The following is a 15,971-nucleotide window of genomic DNA, read 5'->3' as shown; positions in this document are numbered from 1 at the left end:
ATAATTTCCAAACTTATGAGGAACATATTTTATATTTTACAGGACAGAAATAGCAAATGTCTTATCAATGCAAGGTATTTTCTAAGAAATGGAAACAAGGTTTTAAAGAAAAACATTTAAGATAAAAGTTAAAAATTCCTGCATCAACACAAAAATCAGCAAACCACACATAAAAAACATCTGCTTCAAAAAATTAAAAAGCATATTACTAACCACATTAATCTAGAAACTCTTTTTTAAAGTTATAAAATGTTTAAAAAATCCACTTTTTAAAATCAGTTTACCAGTTAGCTTAGATTCCTTTTTAAAAAGAAGTTAAATATTACAAATTCTAATACACAAATTTATGCTAACATAATATTTTAGAATGTGACATTGAATTATTCAAAGAAACTCATTAACTAGTATTGTATCTTATACAGAACATATTTTACAAAATATACTCAAATTGATAAAATATTCAAATTGATGCTCTCACCTATAATCTGCTATAAATTGTCAGTAGAAATGAAAAATCATGGTTCACCAGGCCTTTTCCAAAGGCAGACTGATTGAGTTTTTTGATAGGATGTGAATTAAGTTTTCAAATATGGATAGCCTTTTTTTAAAAAACTCCCTTATACAGGCCACATAAGAAAATTAAAGAGACTTTCAAGGTATTCCAGGACAAAAGGTCAATGGACCCTACTGGTCATACTAAAGGAAACAATTCCAGCCCTGGAGGAGTGGTTAGAGAGTACAAGAAAATAATTCAGAAAGAAAAGAATGTTCCAACTCTCCTTTTTAACTAGGAAGGTGAACAAAAACAAGGTAGCAATTTAAAAGCAATGTGGTAATAAAACAGGTGTAAGTAAGTAATGCTATCCCTCCACCTTACACAAGCCAGGAGAAGGAACACATTTCTATAAAAGTTATAGAGCTGTCAAGGGGACACCAAACTACCTTCTTATGGCTGTTATGTTTTATCTATAAAGCTTGGATACTGTGTTACTATGGTGATTTAATACTATGTTTTAAAGGGGGATTATATGATTAATTTTAACAAGGTTGAGAACTAAAGATGTGTGAGAAACAGGATTCTAGCTCACATAATTAAAGTGATTGGGGAAAAAAGTGGGCCTCATTGGGGGAGGGGGAAAACCTGTATTATTGAAATATTTAAACCAACAGGTCAGGATGATTCTAAGTTACAAATAAGGTCATGCTTTTATGAAATACTATTATGTGATCATATAAAATATGACTGTTCATTATTTTAACTCAGGGTTTGATTTCACTTCTAGACTGTTTAAAAAGAAGCATCCTAGAAGGAAAGGGTATTGATAGGACTAGATGAAAAGAAAACACCCAGGATTTCTAGGAAAAGGACACAGAAGGAACACAACTTGGTTTGTGATTTGAATGTCATTAATTTCTCTATTATCTTTTCACTACCTTTAAAAAGGCTGAAAATTCTTTCAGCTACATTGTAGGCTCAAAGAAAGATTCATTACTCATTTACTTCGTTCAAATCACAATTCAATCACTTGCTAACTGGGCCTTAATTTAGCAAGTTACTTAACCTCTAAGTAGCTCAGTTTCTTCTCCTGGAAACTACCACCCAACCCAAAGCATATTTGAGGAATAAGTGAGATAAGCATTTGGTATAAAGGCTAGACCATAGTAGGAACAATTAATAAAAGAGATACAAGCTGCTACCATCTGAATGAAAACTAAAATTCATATTAAAATCATCCATTTGCTTAGAATCTTCCTGACTGACTCAGCTTTGTAATACTTCTAAGTGGAGAAGGGAAGGCTGCCTTTCTTTCCTCTCTATAGCATCTTTTCAGCAAGGGGGAGTCCTCTGGGTGACCAAGTGAGTTACTCATTCTTGCATTAAAGTGAAAAAGATTCTTTTTGGGGTGCCACAACTTAGAAGGGGACACATCATTCTCAGTTGATTCACCTTTTAAATTCCTAGTAGGGTGAAGTACAAGTCATTAAGAGCCCCAGACCATTAAACTCTAAAATATTTTTTCCTTGGACACTCAAATTAACAGTCAAATTGAGTTCAGATTAACTCAAAGGAGTCTGAATCTTCAAGGAATTTGTCATTCCCTCTCTACTATTTCTCCATAAAAATGACTTTGGGGAAAGGGTTGGTTTCCTTAAATGCTGCAGTTTTTGTGATTACCTCCAGGATCAGAATCCATGCATTTTTTACAGGAATCAGAGATTTCATGATGATTAAAGGTAGCGGGAATCTTAGAAACCATCTCATCCAATTCTCTTGTTTCATAGATGGGGAAACTGAGGCTCAGGATGTTTTGTTGTGGTGGTGGTTTGGGTTTGCTTTTTTCAAAGTAACCAGGACCAAAATAAAAACCCAAGCCCAATTCTGGTTCAAAGTCCTTTCCATTCTGCCATGCTGCACCAAACACAATGAAAACCCTCCCAAGAAGTTGTCAACTCGGTTTAAGGAAATCAGGTATGTGAGGAATTCAAATAGTTGTCTCATCAAACAGACTAGCGACACTTCCCACTAAGCAAGAGAAACCAAATTTGAGTATTTCCAGAATTAAGCCAGGAGACCAGGACCAAAATCACCCTCAGCTGTGCTTCCCATGCCTAGGTGAATACGGAAAACAGAGGAGAAAAGTAATGACCATTCCAACCACAGACTTTAAAATTCATGCTGCCTCTTAAATGCCTGTCAGCCACTCAAGACCCCTCCTACAGCATTTTGCCTAATATTCAAGTTATTTATAGGTTCAGTGTATAAATGGCATGAAGCAAGTGGGTGGATAGTTTGATTCCAATCTTCCAGTGAGAAATCAGATTTTCTATATCAGCCTCACTTTTAAGTTTAGTTACCCATCTTACAAACTGAGCAACTATATTGGGCACCATAACATCCATCCTGCTGTGGAGCTTCCGGTCTAGTTGGAGAAGCATAATAAACTCAAAGCATACAGCTTGTGTTAGTGTTATATGAAATGAAAGAAAGAACAAAGACAGAAGAAAGTGGAAGAGAAGGAAAAGCCCTACTGAGACAATGTGGTCAGAGACAGCTTCTCAAAAATGATGACAATACTGACCTAAAGGATGGGATGGAGCAGCCACTCCACAAGCAGGGCACTGGGTGTTTCAGGCAGAGAAAGAGCTGCACAGAGATTCTTCAGCTGGAAAGAGCTGGGCATGTTCAAGATACTAGAAGGTCACCAGTACAGTTAAGGCCCCAGAGACATGGAGGAAGTGGCTTAAGAAGGTGCTAGATTGGGCTTCCCTGGTGGCGCAGTGGTTGAGAATCTGCCTGCTAATGCAGGGGACACGGGTTCGAGCCCTGGTCTAGGAAGATCCCACATGCCGCGGAGCAACCAGGACTGAGCCTGCGCGTCTGGAGCCTGTGCTCCGCAACAAGAGAGGCCGCGATAGTGAGAGGCCCGCGCACCGCGATGAAGAGTGGCCCCCGCTTGCCACAACTAGAGAAAGCCCTCACACATAAGCGAAGACCCAACACAGCCAAAAATAAATATAAAAAAAAATAAATTAAAAAAAAATTGCAAATACTCATGTTCTTATAAACATTTGATATGATTTCATTGTTTAAAAAAAAAAAAAAAAGAAGGTGCTAGATAAAGCAAGCACCAGATCATGCAGAGAGCCCCATAGACCATGGTAAAGAATTAGGATTGGCTGATTGATTGATTAATAAGGGCAATGGAAAGGTATTGAATGATTTTAATCAAGAGAATAACAGTCTGGTCTACAGTTCTAAAATTTTTATCTGACTCTTATGTGCAGAACAGTTTGGAAGAAGGCAAAAGTAGAAACAGAGGAAACAGTCAGGAGGCTAGAGCAATAGTCCAGGTGAGATTGGATGGTGGCTTAACTCTTGTAGTGAGAGTGAAAATGGATCAGGTGGATAGATCCAAGTTAGAGCCAGCAGATGGACTGAGATGGAGTAAAAAGGCAGCATATTACCATTTAATGGTAGGAAAGTCTAACGTGTTTGGGAAGAGTCCCAAGAGTTTTATTTGGGACATGTTAAGTCTAAGAAACCTGTAAATAGAAATGTCCAGTACATAGCTGAACATACTATGTAGGAAATCAGGGGAAAAGTTTGGGCTGGAGCTATAAATTTGGAAATCATCTATACAAAGATGGTATTTAACACCATGGTAAAGGATAACATCACTTAGGAAGAGAATTGAGAGAAACAGAAGAGGATCCAGGACTAAGTTACAGAAATACCAATTTAGAGGATGGGTAGAGAAGAGACCATCAAAGAAGAAAAGAAGAACCACCAGGCAGAACAAGCAGGAGGGAGTGGTCGACCAAATCCACAGGCATCAAGATAAGAGAAAAAAATGTCGATTGAATTGAGCAACATGGAGGTTTTAGACAGTCTTGATAAGGAAAGCTCTAGTAGAATGAAGCTGAAGAGGGCTGAGCAATAAATTAAAATGTGTAGGTAACTCTTCCAAGAAGTGGAGAATTAGGCAGTAATTGAATGGGAATGAAGAGTCAAAGATGGGTATTATTTTTAGGATGGAGGAATACCAGAGCTTGTTTTTAAGCTGTTGGGAATGATTCAATAGAGGCAGAGATCTTATGATGCAGGAGAAAGAAGATGAAACAGTAAGGTGTGGACTTTGGATTAGAATCCCAGATATGCCACTCACTATGGATGTGACCACAGGCAAGTTACTGCACCTCTCTGAGCCTCATCTCTAAAATGGGAATAATACTTACCTTGCAAAGTGGTTTTGAGGATTAGAAATAATGTATACAAAGTAACTGGCATCTAATAGGTACACAATGAAAATAATTACTATTGTTATGAAATCATAAAATTTGAGAAATGGAATAGAAATATTTTGCTGTTCTGTTTATTACAGCTTCCTAGCAATTACCTGTTGGGCCATCTACTGCAAGGCATCCATAAGAGCTGCTTCTCCTTTCCTTCACTGTATATGAGACATCAGGCAGGAATCAAGTTTTATCAAACTACCACATCTCCCACCCTTTAGTTACATGAGCCTCAAAGTTTCTTTCCATAAACACAACTTTCATCTGCCTAAGACTCGAGTTTTTCACATTCCCTACTCAAAGATCCAAGTGGCAAAAATGGCATTGACCCAAAATGCCTGGGGACCAAGAGTAGGTCACACACTCTGCTCAAGAAACTCACTGGATAATTCTAAGAACAGAGATCCCTCCACTCCCTTATCTACATGAGCCTGACAATGTAAAAATGAATCATAACTGGAGAATGAAAAAGTATCAAAACAAAACAAAGAATCAAAACTAGAAGGAACAGCAGAGATCTAGTTCAATTCCCTCATTTCATCCATGAAGAAACTAAGGTACTCATGGGAGAGGCCACTTGCCTCACGGCACAGAGCAAGTCAACGGCAGAACCAAAACTGTAACCTAGGTCTCCTGGTTGATACCCTCGATGCTTTGTCCACTAAAGCCCAATTGCTTCATGGTTCTCAAATGTTACAGAAAATGACCATGGGGCACAGCTTAACCAAGAGCTTACGCTAAACCAAGGGACTAAACCAACGGTAGAAAACAAGGGATGCAAGTGGCCAAATGGATTCAGTTTTGAAAAGCACAGCAGGATGAATGTATAGAAGTGGAAGCGAGAGGAGAGGTCTGGGCAGACACATACTGATGCACTAATCGTGCGCCTTAGTTTCATTTTCTTTCAATTATCTGAATAAAAATGGGTTTCATTGTCTTCAGTTATCTGAATTTTCTACTTTTTTACAATAACTACATATTGCCTTTGAAATAAATGTTAAGAGTTTGCTTGGTGACTTTCTTTGTGGTGTGATGGATCTAACAACGGCAGTATGATATAGAACAAGTATGATGGAACTGGAAGTCAGACAAACGTGGGTTCCCACAGCAGCTCCGCCACTTACCAATGGTGGGACCTTGGGCACATTAGCGAACCTATCTGAGCCTCTGTTTCCTCATATGTGGCATTATGATAATGACAACCTTGCAAACGTGTAAGATTTTAATGCAGGAAAAGAACACAACACAATGAGTGGCACATAACAGATACATAATAAAATGGTAAATAGCATTTGAACCACATTTGCATCTGTGATTACATCCTAAATCATTAAACTATGCCTCTGCCCTTGAAAAGATGTCATTTCACTTCATGCTCATGTCACTTGTGTGTACTAGTATAATTAACAGGACAACTGAATCGTAGCTGGTTTTCTGGGTTCTGAAAGAAGATAAGCACAAACATGGAGAAGAATAGCTTTTCCATCATCCAGTGAGTCTCTTGAGTGCTTTGACTAACTGAAGCAGGTTGCCAGCTATCAAGAGCAAGTAAGTAGCACCACAATATGAAATGGTATTCAAATCTTTTTTATTTTTTTGAAGAGACTGCTTTCATCAATAATAAAAACTTTTTGAGAGCGATACAGGAATCTCAGCGCTGTCATTTCACTGCTCCTTTCCACCAAGTGCTTCAAGTACAGGGTAGGGTAGAAATAACTCTTGCTTGGGAATAAGATTATCCGTCCCCCCACCCCCCAGCTCTGTAATTACATAGCTGTGACATAAGGAAGTCATTTCGCCTCTATGGATCTTACTTTCCCTTCTGTAAAATGGGATGCTTAAGCCAGATGAATTTCAGCTTTAAAATCCTGTGGTCTTATTCCCACACATTTTCAAGGCCTCCTGTAGTCAGAGCCCAAGCTCTTAGGCACACATTACCCTCTCAGCAGGAGGTTCCATCTGCTCTGGCCAAATGATCTCTAGATCTCTAGGCTCATTCGCGGTTTCTCCTCTACCTTGCTCTTCAGTGCATGTGGGGTGTTGGGCTCTCCCTTCCACTTACCCCCTTCTTGCTGTCCTTGCAGTCTCAACACAAGCCTCACCCACTATATGATGTTTTCTCTGACCATCTCAGTCTTTCCCAACCTCATTATCCTTTTGGATAGATATTGTTTACTGTGTCTTTACAATACATTCTGGACTAGACTGAGAAACGCATGGACAGCAGAGCTCCAAGACTGATACAATTTCCATACCACCCAACATAATGCTACACATTCTGAACCTTCCTTTGCTCTTTTGTAAAAGAGATACCACCGCCACCTATCTCCTAGAGTTGCTGGGAAGAATAAATGAGGTATTACTGTAAAAATGTCCAGCATGTTGACTAGAATCAATTAAGAACTGAAATACTAATTTCCTTCTTTACCTCCCTCTATTTGGTGACTAGTCTTCCCACAAGGTGGTCTACTGAGAAATGTACTCATTTGGGAGATGGATGTCTAGACTGTGCTAGCAGCCTAAGCGGACCTTGGGCAAGTCACAATTTCTCTACAGCTTAGATTTCTTCCAATGACGATAACAGCACTTGTTCTCATCTTTTATGACAGGAGAATAAAATGAGATAACACATGAGAAAGCACTTTCTTTTGAAGAGCTACCAGCATTATTATTTTTCATAAGTCCTAGTTTCAGAAAGAAAAACCTTAAAACAACAGAAGAGACAGCAAGATGTCAATGTTAATGGGTGATTTGATGACGACTGTGAAAATCCCACTCTTGATATAGACTAGAAATGTCAGAAAGTTGTATTTACTGTTTCTTGAGGTAGAAAAGCACAGATACTGAAAAGATTAGGTAGCTTTCTTTTTTGAACGTAATCACCCGGGGCATTACTCATCTCCCATGCCGACATATTTTCTAAGTCAAACAACATCATAAATACCTCTGGGGGGCTTTGTGGGCCTCGGAATCTGGGCATATTTATTTGACAGTGCTAACTGCGAGCTAATAATAAACAGTGACATTAGAACCTTTGTATTTTTTGTAAACAAACTTAATTATTATTATCTCTTCTGCAGTGGAGTATGCCACAGTTAGAAGTGGGGCAACAGAAGAGAAAAAATATAGTCCCCCAACTAAAGTGATTTTTTTGTATCAATAAAAGTTATCAATGCCTACAGGGTGCATAATACAATACAATGTAAGAAAGAACCATTGTATACAGTAAAGATTAAAATATATCCATAAAGAGACATTTCTGTCCCAAATTGTTTTGTGAAAAAAAAATGAGGAACACGATTAGGGGAAGGTAATTTGGAGAGAAGCGTTTTAGAAGAAAGATGTTTTTCTAACAAAATAAAGACATCAGCCGTTACTGGTGACAAAACAGACTTTAGCACTACAACTTAAGGACTCTGTTTTTCTTCCATTTCAGAATGTAATCACCCAGACAGGTTGTGGCATGAGATAGGGAGGGGTGTGTGTGTGTGTGTGTGTGTGTGTGTGTGTGTGTGTGTGTGTGTGTGTGTGTGTGTGTGTGTGTGTGTGTGTGTGTGTGTGTGTGTGTGTGTGTGTGTGTGTGTGTTGGGAGGGATTTAATCTCATTGCTTATTTCTTCTAATACTAGTTTATAAAGTCAATTAAGGAATACCTATCCAAAACAGATCACCACTCTTATCAAGGAGTCATGTAAAAATATATTCGTATCTTTCTTTGTTAAATACCTAGCCACATTTTAAAAACATTTCACCTTTATTAATTTGTATAAATATGCCCTTGCCATAATTTGTAATACATTTTATAAGCAACTGGAGGAGATTTCATGCATCACTAATTCATACATATAAATGTGAAGTTTGCATTAAACGTCTCTAAACAAAACCCTACTTCCTTGCTATTTTTAGAAGGAATAGGATAAAGAAGAGACAAGAAGACTCTCATTACAAAGGCTGACCCTCTTAAAATTAAGGCTATTCTGTTTTGAGCATCAACCTGCTACTAAAACAGCCCTGGTACCAGGATTTTAAAAGGCCCGAGTCTGGAAATACTACAATGGTTGATTGGCTTTAAAAAATAACATGTTAGAACCACAGAAAACAGTGATTATAAGTGGCTGGCAACATTCCAAAGCTGCTTTTTAGTACTCCTTTGCTTTTTAGTATTCTTTTAAACTCCTTTGGCTACCAGTTCTCATCTCACACCATTTTTAGGTTTATGCCAAATAAACCAGGACACTGCTACTACAAAGTGCAGAAAAGATCCAAACAGTATACTACCCACATGCACTCTAAATCACTAAACTCTTTCAGGCCTGCCTCGTCTGGGTATACTAAAATATATGATAGAACCTTCCTGAAGATGGGCACATTGCATAGCTTTCTTGGAACAGATTATGGCACTTATTATTTATAATGATATTTTCTAAAACCTCTGTCGCTAAAAGTGGAACTTAACATTTATACAGTCTAATAGTTCAATTTTCCATGAAGACAACATTACGAATAGGTAGCAATGAAGTGAAAAAATAAATGATTGCAAAAACAATGCTTAAACTGTAATGAAAAATACAATAGACCTTCCTTGAAAATAAGATTAAGATGACTGTTTTGTCATTTTATTAGCATTATTAGTAAATTATAGTTTTATAAGTTAAAAAAGCTCTTCTAAAATTGTTTTAAAAAATAAGCTATTGGCTTATTTAAAAATAAAAAAACAAAAAAAGACCCTCAGACTAATTATCTTCAAGTTCTGATATTCATATCACTTCAAGAAACAGTTAATCATAATGCAAGTACTAAGGAAATGTATAGATGATTTTTATTTTTCAGTCTAGAAATCTACTGAAAATGCTTATTTCCCCAGAGATACCATTCTTAGACACCTAAACAAAATGCAAGACAGTATTTGGCAATGTGCTTTTTAAATAGCTGAACACCTTTAAACAAGTTGGGCCTATGCTGATTTAAATTTTAAGTTGAAGTCTAAGAAAAACAAAGTCTATATAATACTCATAAGGCCATGGAGTTATGTAATACTACTTGCTTAAGTCAAATATATCCCTATTTCAATAAAAATTAAATAGCACTGGATTAAATGCCAACCATTCTTAATCATGGTTTGAGTCTGATAACCAAAATAAAAAATTTAATGTCATGCAAAATATATCTCACAAACTAATCAATGCAAAGCTCTAGGCTTTAAACTTTTTGATAGTGTCAATAAAATCCCCAGGAAAGGAGAATACTGCAACTCTCCTTCGAACATAGGTGTTTTAAATCATGGTTAAACAGACAGAATGTTAAGAATGGTATGGTTTTTATTTTCCATAGCAGGTTTATTGACACTTTTTTTTCTAGTAAAGTTTGAAAATCTGACACTACCTGTCCACATAGAAGGGGAAACAAAACTTGGTCAAAGTCTGTAGAACTTCCTGTGGAGAGAAAGAGAGATAATTTATACATCTAATGGGACCAATAAATCTAACATTAACCATGGCACACAACCTAGCAACTTTACCCTAAAGAAAGAGGAGACAGATGAAGAAATATGGGCTTTATCAATTACATGGGAGGAGTACCAGGCAGTCAATCATGAGAAATAATAAACATGATCAAACTTCATTAAAAATGAAAAATTAATCAAGAATCACACATGGGCAAGCAGCAGGAGCCATGCAGGAAAGCTCTGAAGGGAGGGAGGCGGGTGGGTTGCTGAGTGTTAACACCCCTCCAGGGACCATCTCCAGCCTGACCATATGGATCAGAGTGAATAACACCGAGCCACATGGGTTTGGCCTGGCAGGGCCGCTGTTGCTGGCACCGCTTTTGCCTGTTACCTAGGAACAGAGGGGGCCAGGATTAGACAACGCTTCCCAACATCAATAGGCCAAATCACAAGCAAAATAGAAAACCAACTGGAAGATAATTGTCCCCGAACACTGTCAACTACATTTTTTTAGAGTTTAAAACTTTATTTACTTACTTTATAAAGAAGTTGCCATTTCTAGCATGAATTTATTTTGTAATCAAACTATAACAATTTTAAGTGTGCAGTATTTTTAGTCATTATCATTAAACGTCATTATCAAAATGGAACACACTTACCTACTTGTAATTTATAAAAATCCAAAGCAAACTACCAGTTTAAATGTCTTTTTACAAATATGTAGGTACATAAAACCAAGCACATTACTCAGGGGAAGTATACAAAAAGGGTACAAAAAAAAAACCTAGAGTGACATTTCAAAGACTTATTCATAAAAGAGAAACTTCTAACATTAAGAATACTATATGAGACATAACATACAGTGGTGTGTGACTTTTCCCAATAGATACATTTCACGTACACAGAATATATACAAACAGCAACACACAGACCCAAGTAATTAATCATTACTTCCTTCATAGAATTTTCTCTAACTTGACTTAATTTTAACTGCAGACTTGGACAGACCACAGTTGGTGCTTATCATAAGTTCATAGACCAATGTTATAAATTTTAAAAAAGTATTCCTTTCATGCATTTGATTTGCTTTTTAACTATTTAAAATCCAACTTCAAGACAAAATGAAGAACACATTTTTCAGTCACTGAGAAGCTGGTTCAAATTAAAACAAACCTGCCCATAGCAAATCCTAATCCAAGTGATAAATTAAAGATCAATTTACAAATGTAGCACTTTTCTAACCAATAATAATGAATTATCAATGCTAACTGAATTGATGCTTCTCGCTTCATTTATTTTTAAAACCAGTTCTATCACTCAAGAAATAAACCACATCAATCTAATAACCCACTCAATGAAGCAGAAAGCACATTGACTTTCTCTGCCAGAGCATGTTCTGCTTACATAATTCAATTGAGCATATCCTATTTTTTTAATATCATTTTGGGCTGGATGTATATCACAGCACTGTTAAGGCATGTCATGATACAGTAAAGGAATAGAAAAGTGAAAAATGAAAAAGGGTGGGTACGAATACTTCAGCATATCCTGAGGCATTATTGATACATTAGTTAATTTCATAATGTGGCATATTCATAAGACCATACACATACTGTTTTAAAACTCATAGTAAAATAAATTGCAATAGGTAATGGGGAATCAGAAGAACAATAGCAATTTTTCAATGCATAATGTTATTATCAGGCAAATATTGGCAAAGAGATCATACAACACATTCATTTTAATGTCTGCAGTTTTAATTATAAAATATATTATAACCCCCATAAACAAAACTCTTAGGATTTACACACAAAAAGAAATTCCTTACAAATTCCTTTCACATCAAGTTTCAAATACCACAAAGCATTGCTTGACTTTAGTTTATGTACCAAGCATTCTTTAAAACTCAGTCCCCAGTGCTCACTCATTGTGAACACCAGCTACAAAGACATTTATCCTTTACCCTTCAAAAGTTACAGATGCAGACGTACTCCTCTACTCTATGCTGGAGTTGAGCTGACAAAAGCCCTCAAGATTTTTGAAAGAAAGGACCCCCATGGCTACAGCAGAGTCAGAGAAATCTAATATGCCCAACTTATTACTCACTACAATACAGAAACTACTTACCACTTTCTAATGTCAAGAGTAATAAGGAACCATGAACTTGTCTGTCAGATAATATTAGAACAAATATCAAAATACCCAATGTAGGCTGAGTATAACCCACCTCCCAAGAGCTTTCCTTTTTACCCAAGAAAGCAGTGATAAGTCTAATTAAGCAATGGGGCAGGGGGAGGGGAGGGGGGAAGGGAACATAGGCAAATGTAGGCACATGTTTGTGCATTACAATATGTTTCTTCATGTTTGTGATATTACAAGAGTTTGATATTCCAATTTAAGTCAAACAGCACGGTAGTGTGCTGTCAGAGGAGAAAACAAAAATGAGCATTGCTCTGTGTTAGGCAAATTCACACATTATCTCAATCAGAACTGAAAAATCAAACTTCTCAGTTTGGGAAGGGGAGGACAGGAACAGGGAGGGGAAAACAAGTAATGTTTCCTGTAAATAAAAACTGCTGAAATAAACCAATTTTTCTTAATACTGATGTTTTCCCTATATATAAACAGGTAACTAACTACCTTATCCTCTCTTTCCAAAGAAAAACACAATTACTTCAATATGAAAAGTACCACTCTCTGAGAGAGGGGACTTTAAAACCCTGATTTAAACATATTTTGAGCATCACGCTTATAGCAGAGTGTCCCACAGTCTTTCAATATTAACTTTACTGGGAAAACAGTCACTAGCCAGTTACCAACCCATTTTTCTCTCTTGAACCTGTGTCTTTGGCTAGGGAACTTTCTTTGTAGAAAGTAATTCTCCTGTTTTCTTCTCTCTCTCTCTCTCTCTCTCCTCTCTCTCTCTTTCTCCCTCCCTCCCTCCCTCGCCTACACAAGCTCTTTCAGACAACCAGCCTCAGTACAACCTCAACGGCCACGTAAATCATAAATCGGATCTTGGAGATGCAATACAGCTGATGAAATGTAAATGACCTCGTTGCTAAGGCAGGGAGGGGGTGGGGAAGATTGCGCCAGCTCTCCAGATCAATTCCCAAGTTTATATTTTCACAAATCTTTTTATGTACAGTTTGATTTTTTAACATTTTAATGAGCAAAAAGTGCATCTATAGTAGCCAGTCACCACAGTTAAAGTGCAGGGCATGAACTAGATCCCAGGAGGGAACCAGTCCACCATGTCACCACTGGCTTTAGGACATTTGCCACCTGGTTCCATGTCCCCAGGTTCCAACTCTTTTCATAATCAAAACACTGCTGACATTATAAACCCCAGACGGGTTTTCTAAAATCCCTCCCAATCAATATATCCAACACATAACTTATTGGAGACAACACTGAGCTCATTGATTAAGGTGAGTTCAGTAGCAAAGTTTTCAAAATAAATGAGACAAGAATACAGCATTCAACCCCTTTGTGTCACCAGACAATTTATGAAATAGGCAATTTCCAAAAGGGCTTTTCTTCCCAACACAATATACAATACTTCATGTGGGAATAAGTAAGAGCAGAAGGGGCAGGGGGGAGCGTGGAGGGCAGGCAGTTGCACTAACCTTTCAGTTATGGGTATATTAAGCAGCAGATCGCACAATGCAGTAGAAAAGCAACAACATCTACAAAGCTCTGCCCACAAGGAGATACCAAATCTCAGAGTGTGAACCAAAATATGAAATCAACAACCCTAACACTGGATTCATTTGCAAGTGAAAATCAGAAATGAATTCAAGATTCATCTCAGTCTTCTTTGGATTCATTTCACCCAATTTGAATTCTCATGCAGTCAGAAGGCCCATCAAGGGAACTTATTCCAATCTGGACAAAGTCGATTATGTTCTGATGAAACCGAGCTATTCCCTTAAAAACCTGGTAAAATTTTACATTTATAATATTATCCATAATAGAATCCTATCTGGAGGCAAAACTTCGAAGACTAAATTTGATGTAGTTAACAAGGATTATTAATAATGAGAGGCTAAACCAATGCCCCCTGAATTTGGAGTGCGGGGTGGGAAGGTGCATGAGATCCTGCAACAGCCATCAGTTCAGATGTCAAATACTTTGTTTTCATTACTTCATTGAAACCCATAAACAAAAATTAGTTGTATTTGGCAGATGAAAACAAATGACAGTCAAACACAGACATACGCACCCCACAAATGAATGCCATCTGAAAGACAAAAGTGCAGGCTGATTATAAGGTCCACTGGGGTTATAGAATGTTGGGAGATGAGGCACGTTCTCAGTAGTTCAAAAGGAAAAAGAAAATGTGTGCAGGAAAACATTTAAATAGAGCAAAGAGACTGCTTGAATAAATTAATGTATTTTAAAATATGAAAGCAACAATCACCCTCTTTGGAGATTGCTGGTATAGCGGTCGATAATTCACCTTTGTCCAAAAAGGAGTGAAGGAGGAAGAAGCAGGAAGACAGTAGGAGAGCACTTCCTGAGTCTCTCATATCTAATTTATTTGTTCATTTCAGAATGTAGATGTGTGATGAAAAGATCAGTGGAGCCCAAATTCCTAAACTACTCTATTTCTATGTTTAAAAAAAATTTTTAATAGCATGAGGTAAATGCTGACCCTCTAAGTCCTGCAAGTGAGATCAGTGCAACTGACTTGAAAGAAAAGGCTTTGATTGATGATCTCAAAACTCAAGCTGAAAGTTAAAAACAGAACACACACAAAATCTAAACATACAAAAAAAGCTAACAAAATTTCTACCTTAAGCCATTTCAAGTTAAAACCAGGGACTCCAAGTGAAAGCTAACAGAGATGCTTATGATTAAGAAGAATAAAACAGAATGGTAAGAAGTTCTTAGAAGCTTAATTAGCACCAAGTTCAACAATGTTGATCAGAAATTTCCTAAATACGAAAACAGGAAATACAATTTTTCTCCTTCCCTATAAATGTCAAATTAAACCCAAGATCCATACTATAGTTACAACCAAACTTTTATTTTTTTCCAGTGAGAAAAGGCTTTGAATAAGGGATTTTACAGAAAGGCCTTTCAACACCGAAACATAAAAGCCGGGTCAAATTTCTAACAACGCTGCTCAAATGCTACAGAGTCTGCTTCTTTTCTTTGGTATACTTCAATATTTACTCTCAGTTCACTTTTTATAAACTTTAATTTTGAGTCATGCATATGTTATCATTATGCTAACTTGTGTAATATCTAATATGCATAGTCAATGTTGTAATTCAAAAATTAAATTACAATAAGATATAGAAATTCACCATTTTCTATACCATGTATCATGTAAACTTTATATCTAAGTTATCAAGGACACTAAGTATATAGGTGGAATGCTTACAACAGTAGAAGAGCCACCTCTAGAACTACTTTTAAGTGTAAATCTTCATGACCTTTGAAGTCTAAAGTAAAAATACTGAATCTTATAAAAAAATTTTTTTTAATTTAACACAATCACTTTATCCTTTTGTATCCTTCCCTTTCTTCAAAAATTAAAGTTGTCCCCAAATTACGATATTATATAACATCCTATATTCTCTGATTTCGTTTTATTAACTTTAAACCTTACAGCAAAAGGTTTGAAAATGAGAGAGCTATATTTATAAGGTCAATGTTAAACACCAATAAACTTTGTGATACTGTTTCAAATACTTCCAAAATGAATAAATGATTTGGTTTGA

General features: G+C 36.7%; 1 protein-coding gene across 6 annotated transcripts in view; it reads right to left on the bottom strand.

Moving 5' to 3' along the window:
• DENND1A (DENN domain containing 1A) overlaps nt 1-15,971 on the bottom strand; it is a 535,812-nt gene that overhangs the window by 357,492 nt on the left and 162,349 nt on the right. For 5 of the 6 annotated variants that reach the window (XM_068552005.1, XM_068552010.1, XM_068552006.1 and 2 more), the window contains one exon: nt 10,176-10,225. The exons of the other annotated variant lie outside the window; for it this stretch is intronic. In XM_068552005.1, coding sequence (XP_068408106.1) covers nt 10,176-10,225 — 50 coding nt within the window. The remainder of the gene's footprint in view (nt 1-10,175; nt 10,226-15,971) is intronic. 6 annotated transcript variants of the gene reach the window in all.

Source organism: Eschrichtius robustus, chromosome 10, assembly GCF_028021215.1.
Source record: "Eschrichtius robustus isolate mEscRob2 chromosome 10, mEscRob2.pri, whole genome shotgun sequence".
Lineage (NCBI taxonomy): Eukaryota > Metazoa > Chordata > Mammalia > Artiodactyla > Eschrichtiidae > Eschrichtius > Eschrichtius robustus.
The sequence above is the reverse complement of the archived record's forward strand: the minus strand, read 5'-3'. Positions and strand labels throughout refer to the sequence as shown.